Source organism: Sciurus carolinensis, chromosome 15 (genome assembly GCF_902686445.1).
Source record: "Sciurus carolinensis chromosome 15, mSciCar1.2, whole genome shotgun sequence".
NCBI lineage: Eukaryota > Metazoa > Chordata > Mammalia > Rodentia > Sciuridae > Sciurus > Sciurus carolinensis.
Window position 1 is genome coordinate 11,959,463 of NC_062227.1, and position 14,538 is coordinate 11,974,000.

The 14,538-nt window shown below is 43.3% G+C and overlaps 1 protein-coding gene across 1 annotated transcript; it reads right to left on the bottom strand.

The window, feature by feature from the left end:
* Positions 1–1,036: 1,036 nt before the first annotated feature.
* On the bottom strand, positions 1,037–1,403 carry LOC124965584 (DNA-directed RNA polymerases I, II, and III subunit RPABC4). The gene has a single exon (XM_047526622.1). It carries the CDS (start codon positions 1,327–1,329, stop codon positions 1,153–1,155), a length of 177 nt encoding a protein of 58 aa, XP_047382578.1. The 5' UTR covers positions 1,330–1,403; the 3' UTR covers positions 1,037–1,152.
* Between the last annotated feature and the right edge of the window lie 13,135 nt (positions 1,404–14,538).

The window sequence follows — 14,538 nt, forward strand, 5'->3', positions numbered from 1 at the left end:
ATAATAATCTCATAGGTGACGTTCCTCAGTGTCTTCTATAATGCCACCAACAAAGATCATTTTCAAAGTTAAGTGGGCCGCTGGTCTGAGAATCTTCTCTTGGGACAGCTCTTTCTGGTTCCACAACTCTTCCACCTACCTTGGTCTTCCATTCATGGCTGCATCCATTTCCTCCACAGTGGCATAAGTGACAAACCCAAAGCCCCTGGAGCACTTGGTATCTGGGTCTCTCATTAACACACAGTTCATGAGTGTTCCCCATTATTCAAATTGGCTTCACAGACGCTCATCAGTTTCAGCTCACGTCTTTGATGAATAGCTTCTGCAGATGTTTGGGCTCTTTAGGGGACTCTTGATTTAGACATGATGGCAGTAGGAAGAGAGACTTCAACAACACTTTCTTGGTGGTGTTCATGGGCAAAAATGCAACCTCATCTTTTCCCACTATCTCACTATTGAAGTTTAAGTCACACGGGCTTCATTTTGAAGTGGGAACAATACAAGTTCACATTCTGCCCCAGAGCTTTTACACAGGCTGTTTCCCCTAATCCAGTAATGCTCCTAATCTTTCAGTCTTCTACTCAAAGTAACTACTCCACCTTGATAAACTGTCTATATAGAACACATTTCAGAAGGGTAGGCATGCATATGTGAAGCAACTTGTTTTCACACGTTCTCAATCATTCTTTTATGTATTCATTTCTGATTTTACCTATTATTTTTTAATTCTTTGTGTCTTTATACTGAGAGCAAGTAGACTAGTTTAATCTGTACCATAATGCTAGGGAATTTACCAATAGTTCACAATAGTTTCCAAGGAACTTATTTAATTAAAATTTTACAGAACTCTAGAAACCAGCATTTCTAACAAGCCTCTGATTAAAGTGTGATCTTGAAAAGCAATTTTAACTTTCATTTTATGTCAGATCACATAATAAAATAAAATTAAATGATTTAATTAAACAAAAATATTTATACAAATTATTGATATCTAAACACAATTTGGTTTGGAAAATGAAATGAAATAAAGTGAAAATCATATGTATATAATTGTATTCATAAGTGTGCTAAATGAAAAGCTGTACAACAATGAGAAACATTAAAGGGTCAAATCCAAGTACAAAGGAAGACACTCCTCTGAATTCCCATGTTTCATCGAGCATCAAAAACCACCAATCTTTTGGTTCTTTTCTTGTACATTATTCTGTATCCACATTCTCTGCATCTGATTGGATCCCTAGATTTTATTTCATTTTCTGTGTGACATTCTCCACAGATATATATCATTGGCTGCTGCTTTGGGGGTTGAACGTCCTTCTGGGTGTCCATTCCTAGTACCTCTACGGTAAAGAGACTTTTCCCCGCGTTTCCAAACAGAACCCCAATCGTCCAGGCGTCGCAGTCAATTTAGTCCAGAGTTTAAATGAATTAATAGTGCACCAAGTTCCATAAAATATAAGAAACTAACAGAGTGCAATTCTATTTACCATTCCCTTGCTGTCTCTCAGGTTACTGCAATGACATATTTTACTACTACGAATTTCAGTTTTGATTGATTTTCTTTTTTCACTTTTACTTTCTTCTGTTTTATTTCGTAACTTTCCTTTCTTTGTCATCTTTCCTTCCTCCCTGTCTCTCCTTCCTTGTTCTTCCTGGTCCTGTGGATAACGCAGGGCTTTCTGCCTGCCAGGTGAGTGCTCTACCTGGGCTCCAGCCACTTGCATGGGTAACAGCTTTGGAAGCTTTGTCCCCACAGGGATGGCTGCTTATCTGTCTCCACTCTTCTCCAGTCGATGGCCCATCTGATTTGTAAATCTGATTTCTGGATTCCTGAGTATGATTTTGCAGACTGTACGCACAGAGCACCTTGTCCTTGGATATCATTTCAGTTAGAGTTAACGGACACCTTCCTCTTCCAGTCTGTATCCTTGCTAAAACACAGATTTTAAATAGCCATTTGACACTTTAAATAGCTTCTTATGATTCATGTTTCTTCCCTCGTTCAGGTGTGACAAGCACACTGTGAGATGGGTATTATCTTCATTTTATGGATGAGAACATTCAGGTTGTACCTATAAGAGGCTCATGCTCAGGGCCCCCTGGGGTTCAATGGTAGAGAGGAATAAGGAGCCCAGACTCTGGCTCCTTTGTTTGACTCTGAGGTCTTTATGGTTGAAGAAGAAGAAAAGTTCAAGTTTCAGTGATTCAAATTGCTCCTGAGCTTTAATGGTATTGGACCCACCCAGAACAAAGCCAGTGCCCAATCCAAGTAAGCATTTGTGGGGAAAAAAAAAAAAAAAAAAAAAGTTTTGGGGTTGGGGAGGTAGCTCAGTGGGTAGAGTGCTTGCCTTGTAAGCACAAGGCCCTGGGTTTGATCCCCAGCACCCCCCCCCAAAAAAAAAAAAAAAGTTTTGATGTTTGTTTATGCTTTGCAAAAATTCAGGACAAAATAAATTAGACTTACTGTTTTGTCCTTTTGTGAAGATCAGATCAGTGTTGTGCTAGTAATTGTTTAACAATTGCCTGGGAAGCGGGGCTTCACTGATTTGTGGAGCATTTTGATTTCTGTGGTGAAAATTCTCCCACCATGACTGATTTCAAGCTGTGTAACGTAACTCCAAGCATCTCTGGAGTTGGGAAAAGACGTAAAGTAGCTCACCATCAGAGTATTCTATCATACAATAATAGACATAAATATTGTCAAAGGTATAGACATTAGCAAGATAAACAAGAAGGAATGATTTTTGAATATTTATTACCTTTTGGTCTGACTTATTTCTGTTTATCTAATTTAATTTTTAATAATGGCTGTATTTAGTTATCAGTGTGTCGGATTCCAAAAAATGTAACAGTTGGCCCTTTTAATTCAGTACGTGTGGGCTCCAGGATACTGCAGAATGAGATAATCTCACAATAAATATATGCAAGAGAAAAGACCAAGTCATAAAGGTCTACACCTATCCAAGTGGTCAGGTTTACAATTTGGGTAGATTCTCTGTAACCCACTAAGGTAAACTATAAAAAGCATCTGTCCAGTCAGACATTGCCTGCCGGGGGCACAGCCCAGGGGTCTGTTCTGAGTTCCAGGCAGATAACTGCAACTTCTGTGGTTGCAGTCTCTGAAACACTAACTGTCTCTCTAGTTAGGGGAGTGACATTGCCCTTCTGGAAGGAAATGAGAATGAAGATAACGGACATAGAGATCAGATTCAGAATAGAGATCCTGGAAAAGCCAATTAAGATCCCCGCATCGCAACTTCTGTAAATATTTACTTTACAAGTAGGAATACTTGTCTTCATTATAATGTTGCGTGGAAGGGTTTCACCTGCTGTTTAAAGTGTTTAAAACATTCCAAACCATCTGATATGTTAGTCTTGCAATTTTAATGAGATGCTTAAAAGGAATTCAGTTTGCAATCAATGTTTCAAAGTTTAGGGCCTCTGATTGGATACAGAACGTTTCTGACTGGCCAGCTTCTCTTTCGGTTCCCAGACCGGCTATAGTGGCCCCACCTGGGGACTCAGAGAAATGCATTTTCTCAGTTCCTGATCAGAGCCAGAGTCCAGGCAGCGGAAGAGCCTCAAGGCGTCCAAGGAGCTGAGGTTTGAGCTTCACTGGTCTTTCGTGGAATGTCAGCCACGAAAAGCAAGTAAATTGGATTTTAGATACAGTTCCTGATATGGTATATTTTTTAAGTGCACAAAATCTTTTGGACTGCAAGGAACCCATCAACACCCATCTGGGGTTTTTCCACCAAAAGCTTTGTCCTAAGACCCTTAGGACTGTTTTCCTTTTGCTTTAAAGTCCAGATTAAAGTGAGCAGGCCCCGTGGCTGTTCCCTCTCCAGGTCTGGATGCGGCTCTGTGCAGCATGGTCGGGGGCGGAGCCGGGGGCCGGGCATGTGGGTGGGAATTTTCCGGGGTTCCCCCTGAGCTTCCCACGCCTGGCGCCCTGGGAAACCCCGAGTCCTCGAACCCCTTATCACCTTCTGCAAAGGTGGACAGGGTCTGCTGAGCCAAAGGCTTGCCCTACGTGGTGTGTGGGGAGGGGGTGTGGTGTGGGCATGGTGTGTGCATGATGTACATGTATGTGTGTGTGGCGTGTGCATCGTTTGTGTGATATGGTGTGCATGCAGTGTGAGGTTGTGAGGTTGTATGTAGTATGTGGCATATGGTGCAGTGTGTGATTGGTGTTTGTGTTATGTGGTGTGTGCTATGCGCGGTGTGTGGTATGGGTGTGTGTACGGTGTGTACTGGTGGTGCATGTGGGTGTGTGGCGTGTGGTGTGTATGGTGTATGTGCATGATACGTATGTGTGTGCTGTCTGTGGTGTTCTGGTTACGTGTGCATGGGGTGTGTGGTATGTGTGGTGTGTGGGGCATGTGAATAGTACACGTGGTGTGTGTGTAGTGTGTGTTGTATGTGTATATGGGGTGCATTGGTGTGAGTGTGGTAAATGCATTGTGTCTAGTGCGTGTTGTATGTGCTGTGTGGGACACATGTGTGGTTTGTGTGTGGTATCTGAGTGATTTGTGCCTGTGGTGTATAGTGTGTGGTGTGCATATGGTATGTGTGCAGTGTGTTTGTGTGGTGTATATGTAGTGAGTGTGGTGAATAGGGTGCATGTAGTTTATGTGTATTATGTGTGTTGTGTGTAGTGTGCATTCTGCATGATGCATAAACTGTGTGTGATATATGTGGTGTATGTCATGTGTGATGTGTGTTGCATATGAGTTGTGCGTGTAATGTGCGGTGTGTGTGTTTGTGTATGGTGTGTGTTTGTGGTGTGGTGTTTCTGGAATGTGTTGCATGGTGTGTGTGAGTGTGTGTGGTATGTGTTGTGTGTGTATAATGTGTATTGTATGGCATGTATTTAGCATGTGTGTGTGAGTGGTGTATGTGCACAGCATGAGTATTGTGTATGGCATATGTGTGTGTATGTGGGGTGTGTATCTTGCGTGTGTGTGGCATGTGGTGCATGTGTTTGGTGTGTGGTGCAGTATGTGATGTGTCTTGTGTGGAATGTGTGTTGTGTTATTTCATGCGTGCGTTTTGCATGTGTGTTGTATGTGTGTTGTGTGTGGTATGCATTTGTGATATGTGTGGTACATGGGATCATGTGTGTCAGTTTGATGATTGTGTGTAGTTTATGTGGTGTTGTGTGGTTTGTGGTGTTTATTGTGTGTGAGTGTGGTACTATGGTATGTGTAGTGTGTTGTGTCTGGTGTGTGTGTTGTGTGTTATATACATGTTGTGGTGTGTGGTGCATTGTGGTGTGAAGAGTGTGGACAGTGTGGTGCATGTGGGACATTTATGTGGTGTGTGTGTTTGGTGCATGTACATGGTGTGTATATGTGTGGTGTGGTGTATGTGCTATGTGTGGTATGTCTGTGATATGTGTACTGTGCATGGTGTGTGGTGTGTGAGCTGTATGTTTTGTGTAGTATGTGTGGAATGTGGTGTGTATGTTGTTTTGGAGTGTGTGGTGTATGCATGGTGTGCATATGGTGTGTGTGTGGTGTGCATGTTGTATGTTGAATGTGATGTGTCTTGTGTGCTGTGTGTATGTGGTATATGCTGTGTGATTTATTTTGTGCACATGGTGCCTGTGTGTGGTGTTTGTGAGTTCTGTGTGGTATGGGATATGGTTTGTTGCGTTTGTTGTATGTGTGCAGTGCATATGTGGTGTGTGACATGTGGAGTGTATGTGTTGCGTGCATAGTGTGGGAGAATTGTGTATGTGGTGTGGTAAGTGGAGTGCAGGGTGCATGTGTGTGATATGTTGTTTGTGTTGCATACTGTGTATAGTGTGTAGTATATGATGTGTGCGCTATGTCTGTTGTGTAGTGTGTGCATGGTGCATGTGTGTGGTATGTGTGTTGTGTGTACTACATGTGTTATGTGTGTATAAGTGGTGTGTGTGGTATGTCATGTTACAATGTGTGTGAGCTGTGTGTGGTGTGTGAAGTGTGTTGTGTACAGCATGTAATGTGTGTGGGGTTTGTGTGTGCATGGTCTAAACGTGCTGCGTATGGTAGGTAGAGTATGTGGTGTGTGGTGTGTGTGTGTGGGGGGGGTGCATGTGGTGCATTTGTGTGGTGCATGTGTGTGGTGTATGTGTGGACTAGGTGTTGTATGTGTTGCTTGTAGTGTGCATCCTGTGGTGTATATGTGGTTTGCGTGTCATGTGTGTGATACGTGGGTGTGATGTGTATTGCATGTGTGGTGTGTTTGTGTGGTGTGTATGGTGTTTGCAGTGTGTATTTTTGTGTTGTGTGTGATGTATGTGGCGGGTGGTTCGTGATATATGTATATTGCATGTGTGGCATGTGTTCTATGCATGTGTGTGGTATGCATGTTGTGTGTGGATCATGTGTGTAGTTGTGTGGTGTGTGTAGTGTTGTACTTGTGGTGCATGTTTTGCTTGTGTGTGCTGCGGCGTGGCACGTGTGGTTCATGTGATGTGTGTCCTATGCAGTGTGTTTGGTGTGTGGGTTCGTGCACGGTGTGATGCATGTGTGTTGTGCGTGGTGTGCATGTGTGATGCGTGGCGTGCTGCGTGAGGCGCTGAGCCCCTTGCTGGTGTGCGGGTGGGACCGAGCTGTTCTAGGCCTTGCACCTTGGGACGTGCCTTGGGCTTGAGCGGTCGGCCGGTGCTGGGCTGAGGTGCCCGCGGGGTCCCGGGGCAGGGGACTGTGCGTGGTGGTCGCTGCGTGGTGGGCCCGGGGAGCCGGACTTCTTGACAGCGGGGGCACCACAACTCGGAGCAGGAGCTTTGCTGCAGCCTGCGGGGCGTATGCAGGACTCCTGACCTCAGGCCTAGCCTCCCCGGCCTCTCTCCCTCCAGCCTCAGTCACCCTGGGCGAGCGCCCCGCGCGCTGAGCCCCCTCATTCTCTTGCCTGCTTTTGGACAGAAAGATTACACACCCATTCCAGCTGAAGGCGGGCTGGCGATCACCCCAGAAGTGGTTTTGCGTGGTGGTCGGTAGGGCACCTCCTCCCAGGGAGGAGGGGACTTCATCGCCCGCTGGTTCCGAGCCGTCAGACAGCCCCAGATTCTCAGGAGGCTCGGACACTGTGTGTGTATAAAGTGGGGGCGGCGGGAGGGAGAAAGAAGTGGCTTGCTTCCAGGCTTCTTTGGTCTGCCCGGGACACTGGGGATGGTCCATGTTAGTATTTTTCCTTTTGATTTCTGTATTTAAACATCAAGGAAATGAGCCCCATCCTTTTGTTGCAAATATGTATTTTTGGCTTCTCCTTTGTCTTCTAACTGTATTTGAAATGCATATAATTTTTGTATGCAAAGAGCCTTTCCCACAAATATCAGCATATCTTTTCCTTCTTTGCTTTTGTACTTTTTTCCACATTGAAATTATCTACTTATTAACCTTTTCCCCACTCATCTAATACTTTTTTTATAAAAAAAAAGTATTTTTAGTTGTTAATAGATCTTTTATTTATTTAATTTATTTATATGTGGTGCTGAGGATCAAACCCAGGGCCTCACACGTGCCAGGCAAGTGCTCTATCACTGAGCCACAACCCCAGTCCCTCTAATAATCTTTAAAAAAATTGTTCTAAAAAATTAGTTATACATGACAGTAGAATGCTTTTTGATACATCATACATAAATGGAGTGTAACTTCTCCTTCTTCTGGTTGTACATGATGTAGAGTTACACAGGTCATGTAATCATACATGCACGTAGGGTGATAATGTCTGATTCATTCTACTCTCCTTCCTACCCCTGTGCCCCTCCCCTCTCTTCTCTCGCCTCTGTCTAATCCAAAGTACCTCTATTCTTCCCCAGCGTCCCCTTATTATAAATTAGCATCTGCATATCTGAGAGAATATTTGTCCTTTGGTGCTTTGAGATTGGCTTATTTTGCTTAGCATGATGTTCTCCAGTTCTATCCATTTACTGGCAAATGCCATCACTTCATTCTTCTTTAAGGTTGAGTAATATTCCATTGTGTATATGTACCACATTTTCTTTATCCATTCATCTGTTGTCATTCAAGAGTCTTATTTTGCAGTGTGTGCAATATAAGTCAGATTTTTAAGTTGATTTCTTTCCCTTAAATTCTTAATTTCCCCAACACTATTTATTGAATAATTGTTCCTCCTTCATTTGTATGCTCCACTTATTTTTTTCTAAAAGACAACTTTATTGAATTACACTTGATATGCTATAAAATTCATCCATTTTAAGTGTAGAAGTCGGTAAATTTTTAACATAGACTTGTGCAGCTATCACCTCAATCAAGTTTTAGAACATTTTCGTTTTCCAAAAATCTTATCTAGTCTCTATCTGCCATAAACTTTGTATGCCATACCACCCCTCCAACACACATCGACCCCAGGAAGTCGATGATCTGTTTTCTGCCTCTATGGATCAGCTCTTTCTGCATGTTCCATAGCAATGCAATCATATAGTGTGTGATATTTTGCACCTGGTTTCTTTTGCTTAGCATAATGTTTTTGAAGTTTATCCATCTTGTGGCACTTTTCAGTAACTTTACTCCTTTTCATTGCTGAATAGTATTCCACTGTATGGGAATATATACCAGATTCAATTATCCATTCATCAGTAGATGGAGGTTTGAATTGTTTTCACTTTTTGACTATGATGAATAATAGATATCATGCTGCCATGCATATTTACATATAAATCTTTGTGTGGATGAATGTATTTCTCCAGAGTAGATTCCTAGGAGTGGGATTCTTGGGTCATAGGTAAATTTATACTTAATATTTGAAAAAAACCTGTTAAACTGTTTCCCACACTGGCCACATCATTTCCATCCCTACTGGCAATGTAGGAGGGTTCCAGTTACTGTACTTCTTTACCAACACTTGTTATCATGTGTCTTTGTGTGTGTGTGTGTGTGTGTGTGCGCGCGCCAGGCAGTTAATCCAGGGGTACTTAACCACTGAGCCACATTCCCAGTCCTTTTTATTGTTTTTATTTTGAGACAGGGTCTCACTAAGTTGCTTAGGGCCTTGCCAAGTTGCTGAGGCTGGCCTCAAACCTGTAATCCTCCTGCCTCAGCCTCCTGAGCTGCTGGGATTACAGGTGTGCACCACCTTGCCTGGCCTATTTTTATTTCTTTTTTTTAAAAAATGGCACATTTTAAAAATATTTTGAATAGTTATATGTACCAGTCCTTTTCCGAGTTATGAGTTAAGAGTAACTGTGATTTGAATATTTTCTTTAGCTGTTTCCCTATTCATGGATTCTTATCTCAGGTCCCACTTGATGAAAGCTGATTTCACCTAAAATATAAAGAAAAATTAAATGTTTATTTTCCATTCCTTGCCCAATACCTGAAAAATCATTTGAACTCAGAACCTGGTACATTTTGACTTCGTCCGTTGAGCCTCATGGTGACTCATTTCTTTGGGCTTTGGGGAAGATGAAGGTGTCACGGAACAACCTGCAGGTTTGTGACCCCCGACTCCTGAAGTCCTCAGAGTCCTCTTGGATACAGGCTGAGCAAGGTTGTCTCCGTGCTAATCATTCAGGGGTTCTTCTTCTGATACTTTGCTCTGTGACCTTTACCCCAGATTTGGAGCTCCTTCTTGGACACCCGGCTGTCCCTAGTGCACCCTGGACCAGGAGCAGAGGGCTGGTCTCCACGCAGGAGCGCTGTGTCTGAGTGGCCCAGCGACCCGGCCATCCCCAGCTCTCGCCGGCTCTCTTGCTTCTGCTCAGCAGCACCCCTGGGCTTGCTTGGTCACGGTGTCCTTGAAAACCCTGGTTTTTTCCACTGCGCAGAATGGAATTTTTCATTCTTTGTTATTCCTCCTCCACAGACTATTTTGCCACCTGACTGCAAGTATCAGACATGAGGGGAAAGAACTCCCAGGTCAGATGACTGCCTCTGGCCACTGTTCCTGGCACAGCCATCTCCCCGGGACGTTCAGGCATCTCACTGAAGTCTGTGGAGCACGGGGGACAGTCGCAGAGGGCACGCTGAACTTCACGAGCCGGCGTGGACGTCTGCAGAGTCCGTCCCCGGGGAGCCCAGGCAGACGGACATAAACGGGCCAGTGTTTTTCAATGACAGGTGCTGAGGCCGAGTTTCCTGAGCGCCGTAGGTACTGGAATCCTACTTGGGGATTTGTAGGAAGAATTCATAGAATTCTTTAAAAACAAAAACAACAGGAAAAATCAAAACAACAACAACAACAACAACAGCAACAACAACAACAAAACCCAAACTATTTCATTATCTCTGGGAGTCTTACACAGTTTTCTGTTGTTGGGACGAGTACCTGAGATAAATCAATTTTAAAAGAAGCAAGGTTTATTTGTGGAGATTTTAGTCCTTGGTCTGTTTGGACCATGAATTTTGGGCCTGTGGCGAGGCAGTGCATCGTGGTAGGTGTGCGTGGTGGAGGATGCAGCTCACCTCATGGCGGCCAGGAAGGAAGGACAGACAGGAAGGAAGGATGGCCAGAGGCCGTAGAGCCCTTAAAGGGCATGGCCCCAGTGGCCTAACTTCCTCCCACGAGGCCCATTATCTCCCAAAAATACCACAGACTGCTGACCAAACCTTTAACACCTGGCCTTTACGATTCAAACTACAGCACTAGATGACATTTTCATTTATAGTGACGTTACATACACACGTGAAATGTGTTCTCTGGGGCTTTTGACAGAACCCTGGTCTCTATAACTCATTCTTTGACAACTGAAGAGAGCTGCATAAAGGTAAATTGGAGATTTTCCTTTTGACAATGATTTCCATTATCATTTGAAGGGAAGAAATTCTTCGAACATAGTTTAGAAACACATCTAAGGTACACATTTCAGTACAATCTTATCCTGCGACAAGACTAAACTGTGTCTTTTTAATGATCTAGTGTTGCCACCTGTATTGTCTGTTTTGCATTACCATAATGAAATACCAGAGGCAGGCTACTTTATAGAGGAAAAAAAAAGGTTTATTTAGCTTATAGTTTTGGAGACTGAAAGTCCAAATGGCCTGGTGTAGGTTCTAGGGAGGGTCCTCTTTGGCTGCATTACATCATGCAGGGAGTATGTATCTCTGTCCCTCTGGTCTCTCTCCCCTTCCTTATTAAGCACCAAGATTCAATCTAATGAATCATATTCCAAAGGAAAACCATAGTCAGATTAAATTTCTATCCTTTTAATATCTCACAATGGGGATTAGAAGCCGCTATAAGTTTTGAGAGGATAAAGCATGCTTAACCCATAGCACACTTATTTAAAAAACGAATCCACTTAATCTGTCCTGGAGGAATTTTAAGAATAGTTAAGTATTTATTTACATATTTAAACTTCTTCCTATTGTGAAATATAAGATGCATTTGGAGAAGTTCAGAAGTCTTCTCTCTATGGCTTGATTAATGATTATAAATCAAGCTTCCATGTAAACACCACCAGGTTCAAGAAACGGCCCACGGCCAGCCTTGGAGAGCCCCTCCCTCAGCAGGGTTCCCTGCCAACCCCGTTCTCCCTATGCCCTCTCAGTCTGGCAAAGATATCCCAGTATTTCCTTGGAAGCTGGTATTTTTTATGTCCAGTGTTTGCTGACCCCAAGGTCTTGACGATATCCTGTATTACCTTCTAAAAGCTCTCCTGTTTTGCCATGTAGCCAATGGATCCTCAGGGTATCTGGGTGTGTGAGGCCCAGGCCAAGGGGTTTGGTGGCCACATGGCCAGAGATCTCTCTGGAAAGAGCTCTGTCTCCCTGGGAAACCTAGTGTCCACAGGCTGGAAATGTCATGCTCATGTGGTGAAATTTTGAGCTTCCTAGTCTGTTCTGCTGATGGATATTCTTTTCTCCCTTGTGCTTTCCCATTGGCTTAATCTCAGAGCCTTCCTTATAAATCTTGATGTCTACGGAACATTCCAGAACGCCACAGCTCTTACACATTCATGAATTTTAACCAGCTTGTCAAGTTTCACGCACACACATATGTTGCAAATTTGACTGAAATTGTACTAACTTATAGATCAACCTTTAGAGAATTGACATCTTTACGATACTGAGTTTTTCAATCCACAAACATGGTACGCCTCCCTTTTTTTGGATCTTCCAATTTCCTGAAGTTACTTTATATTTTGCTGTATAGAGTTCTGCACGTCATTGGTCAAACACATTCCCAGGTATTTAATATTCCTGGAGTCTTTACAAACCATCTATTTAAGGATAATTTTCTATTTGTTTCTAGTATGTAGACATATGACTGGCTTTTGAGTTTTTATCTTCATCCAGCAAACTTGTTACAATTTTTAAATTGGAATTATTTTTCTATAACCGTTTTTGGATTTTCATACTAAAATATCACATTATTCATAAGAGCGATGGTCTCTTTTCTTCCTTTCCAGTTCTCTCATCTTTCTTTCTTTCTTTCTTGCCCTTCTCTGTCTCTGGCCTCCTATACAATGTGGATCAGCTGTGTTGGAGTGGTATCCCTGACCCCGCGGGAAATCAGATTCTGTGCCACTAAATGGGATGTTTGTGGTCACCCCGCTTCAGATGAAGGGCCTTCTCCACTCCTAGTTTTCTAGTTCCTAAAAACCCATGAATAAATAAGATTTTATCAAACATTCTTCTGCATTTATCAAGATGACTTTATACCAGCAGGACCATCTCTTATTCTGTTAATGGGATACCATCTTTTTTTTTTTTTTTTTTTTTTTTTTTTTTTTGCGGTGCTGGAGACCATCTTTTGATTTTTGATTGATATTCAACTCATTTGCACACTTGGAATGTGCTCAATGTGGTTATGATGTGTTATCCTTGTTTTATATGCTGCTGGGTTTGGGTAGCTAATCATATGTTGTTTAGAATTTTTGTCTTTATTTGTAAGAGATCAACCTCTTAATGTCCTCTTTGGGTTTGGGAAATGAGATGATACAGGTCTTATAAACTGAGTTGGGAACGGTTTCCTTTTTGGCCATTTTCTAGAACAATTTCTATTCTAAATTTGGAGAATTCTCCAGTCAATCTGGGCAGGGATTTTTCTTTGGGGGAAGGTTTTGGATTATAGATTCCATCTCTTTAAGAGATTTAAGCCTTTGGTGAAGAAAATCAATTGTGTATGATTTATTTCAATCTAAATAAAACGTGAACTTTGTTTAAAAAAGGAAGATTGAGGCCTGTTTGTACAGTTTATTTTTGTGTCAGTTTGGGTAGATTTTTTTTTTTCTCTCTCTGGGGCTGTGTCTTTTCTTTACTATTTCAATTTGGGGGGGTAAAGCAGTTTGTGGGACTGGGGTTGTGGCTTAGTGGCAGAGCACTTGCCTGGCACGCATGAGGCCCTGGGTTTGATCCTCAGAACTGCAAAAAGAAAAAAAGAAAAAAAGAAGAAAGTGGTTTATAAGCTGCTCTATCAACTTCCCACTGGTTGTCAGTTTTCGGCTGCCCTCTGCCAGGTAGCCTCACCTGTGGGCCGTTTGTAACCTGGCTGAGTCTTCAAAGCCACCAGACGATCTTCCTATCGCGCGTGAGTGAGAGAGCCTCCTGTCTTGTTCTCTAGTCACAGAGGGACGTCCGAGAACGTAAAATAAGGTGACTGCCGAGTGGACACGGAGAGAGAGAGAATCCACTTCTCAGCCTTACAGATTCTTCTGACAGGGACAAGTTGCCACGCAGGCCTTGTGCCGGGAACGGAATCTGCCAGAGGGAACCATTTTCCAGAATCTAACAAAACCCCGCACTGGTTTGAGAACCAGTAGGTGGGCCAGTTGGCCTTCACCTGGACTTTCCCAGGGATGGGAGAATTTTCGACTGCTCTGATTTGCACCGGTTGGCCACACAGCTCCATGGTAGAGCATTTGTTTGGCATGTGCAAGGACCTAGGTTCAATCCCTGGCGCTGCAAAAAATAAATTATAGAAATGAAAGAGAGGAATCAGTTGCAGTGGGGCACACCTGTAATCCCAGCATCTCAGGAGGCTGAGGCAGGAGGATTGCAAGTTCGAGGCCATCCTCAGTCATTGAGGGAGGCCCTAAGCAACTAACGAGACCCTGTCTCAAAATAACAGTAAAAAATAAGATAAAATAAAAAAGGGCTAGGGATGTAACTCAGTGGTTAAGTGCCTTAGGGTTCAATTCCTAGTATCAAAAAAGAAAAAAAAAAATCAATGTTTGTTTCTCCCCGCAATTCTCCTTTTTGTTACAGAAGCCTCAGTCCTCCTGAAATTCAGCAGAACATTCACTGGCCCAGTTTCTAAGCTTGGCCTGTGTCCCCCTGCTTTGCAAATCTGCTCTGACCTGAGCAAGACCGTCTTTGCTTTTATTTGAGCGTGGGTTAGCGGGCATGTCCATCTCCCTTGCTGTCCTTTAGCAGCTACTCCGCGCTCAGAGGGAAGGGGATGACCCAGTGTGTGGCTCGTTGGGGTCACCTTCCAGGCCAGAACCCAGGGACACACTTCCAAGGACCCTGCCCTCTTGGGACTCGACGTTCCTGAACCCTGTGCCATCTCTTTGCAAATGTACTGTGGCCACGTTCCCACCAGGGCCTCTTGAAGGTGCACTAATGCCCTGAGCAGGGCAGGTTT

Bases quoted from the DNA above. Each gene is read 5' to 3' on its own strand.
- LOC124965584 (XM_047526622.1), bottom strand. From the start codon at position 1,329: ATGGACACCCAGAAGGACGTTCAACCCCCAAAGCAGCAGCCAATGATA.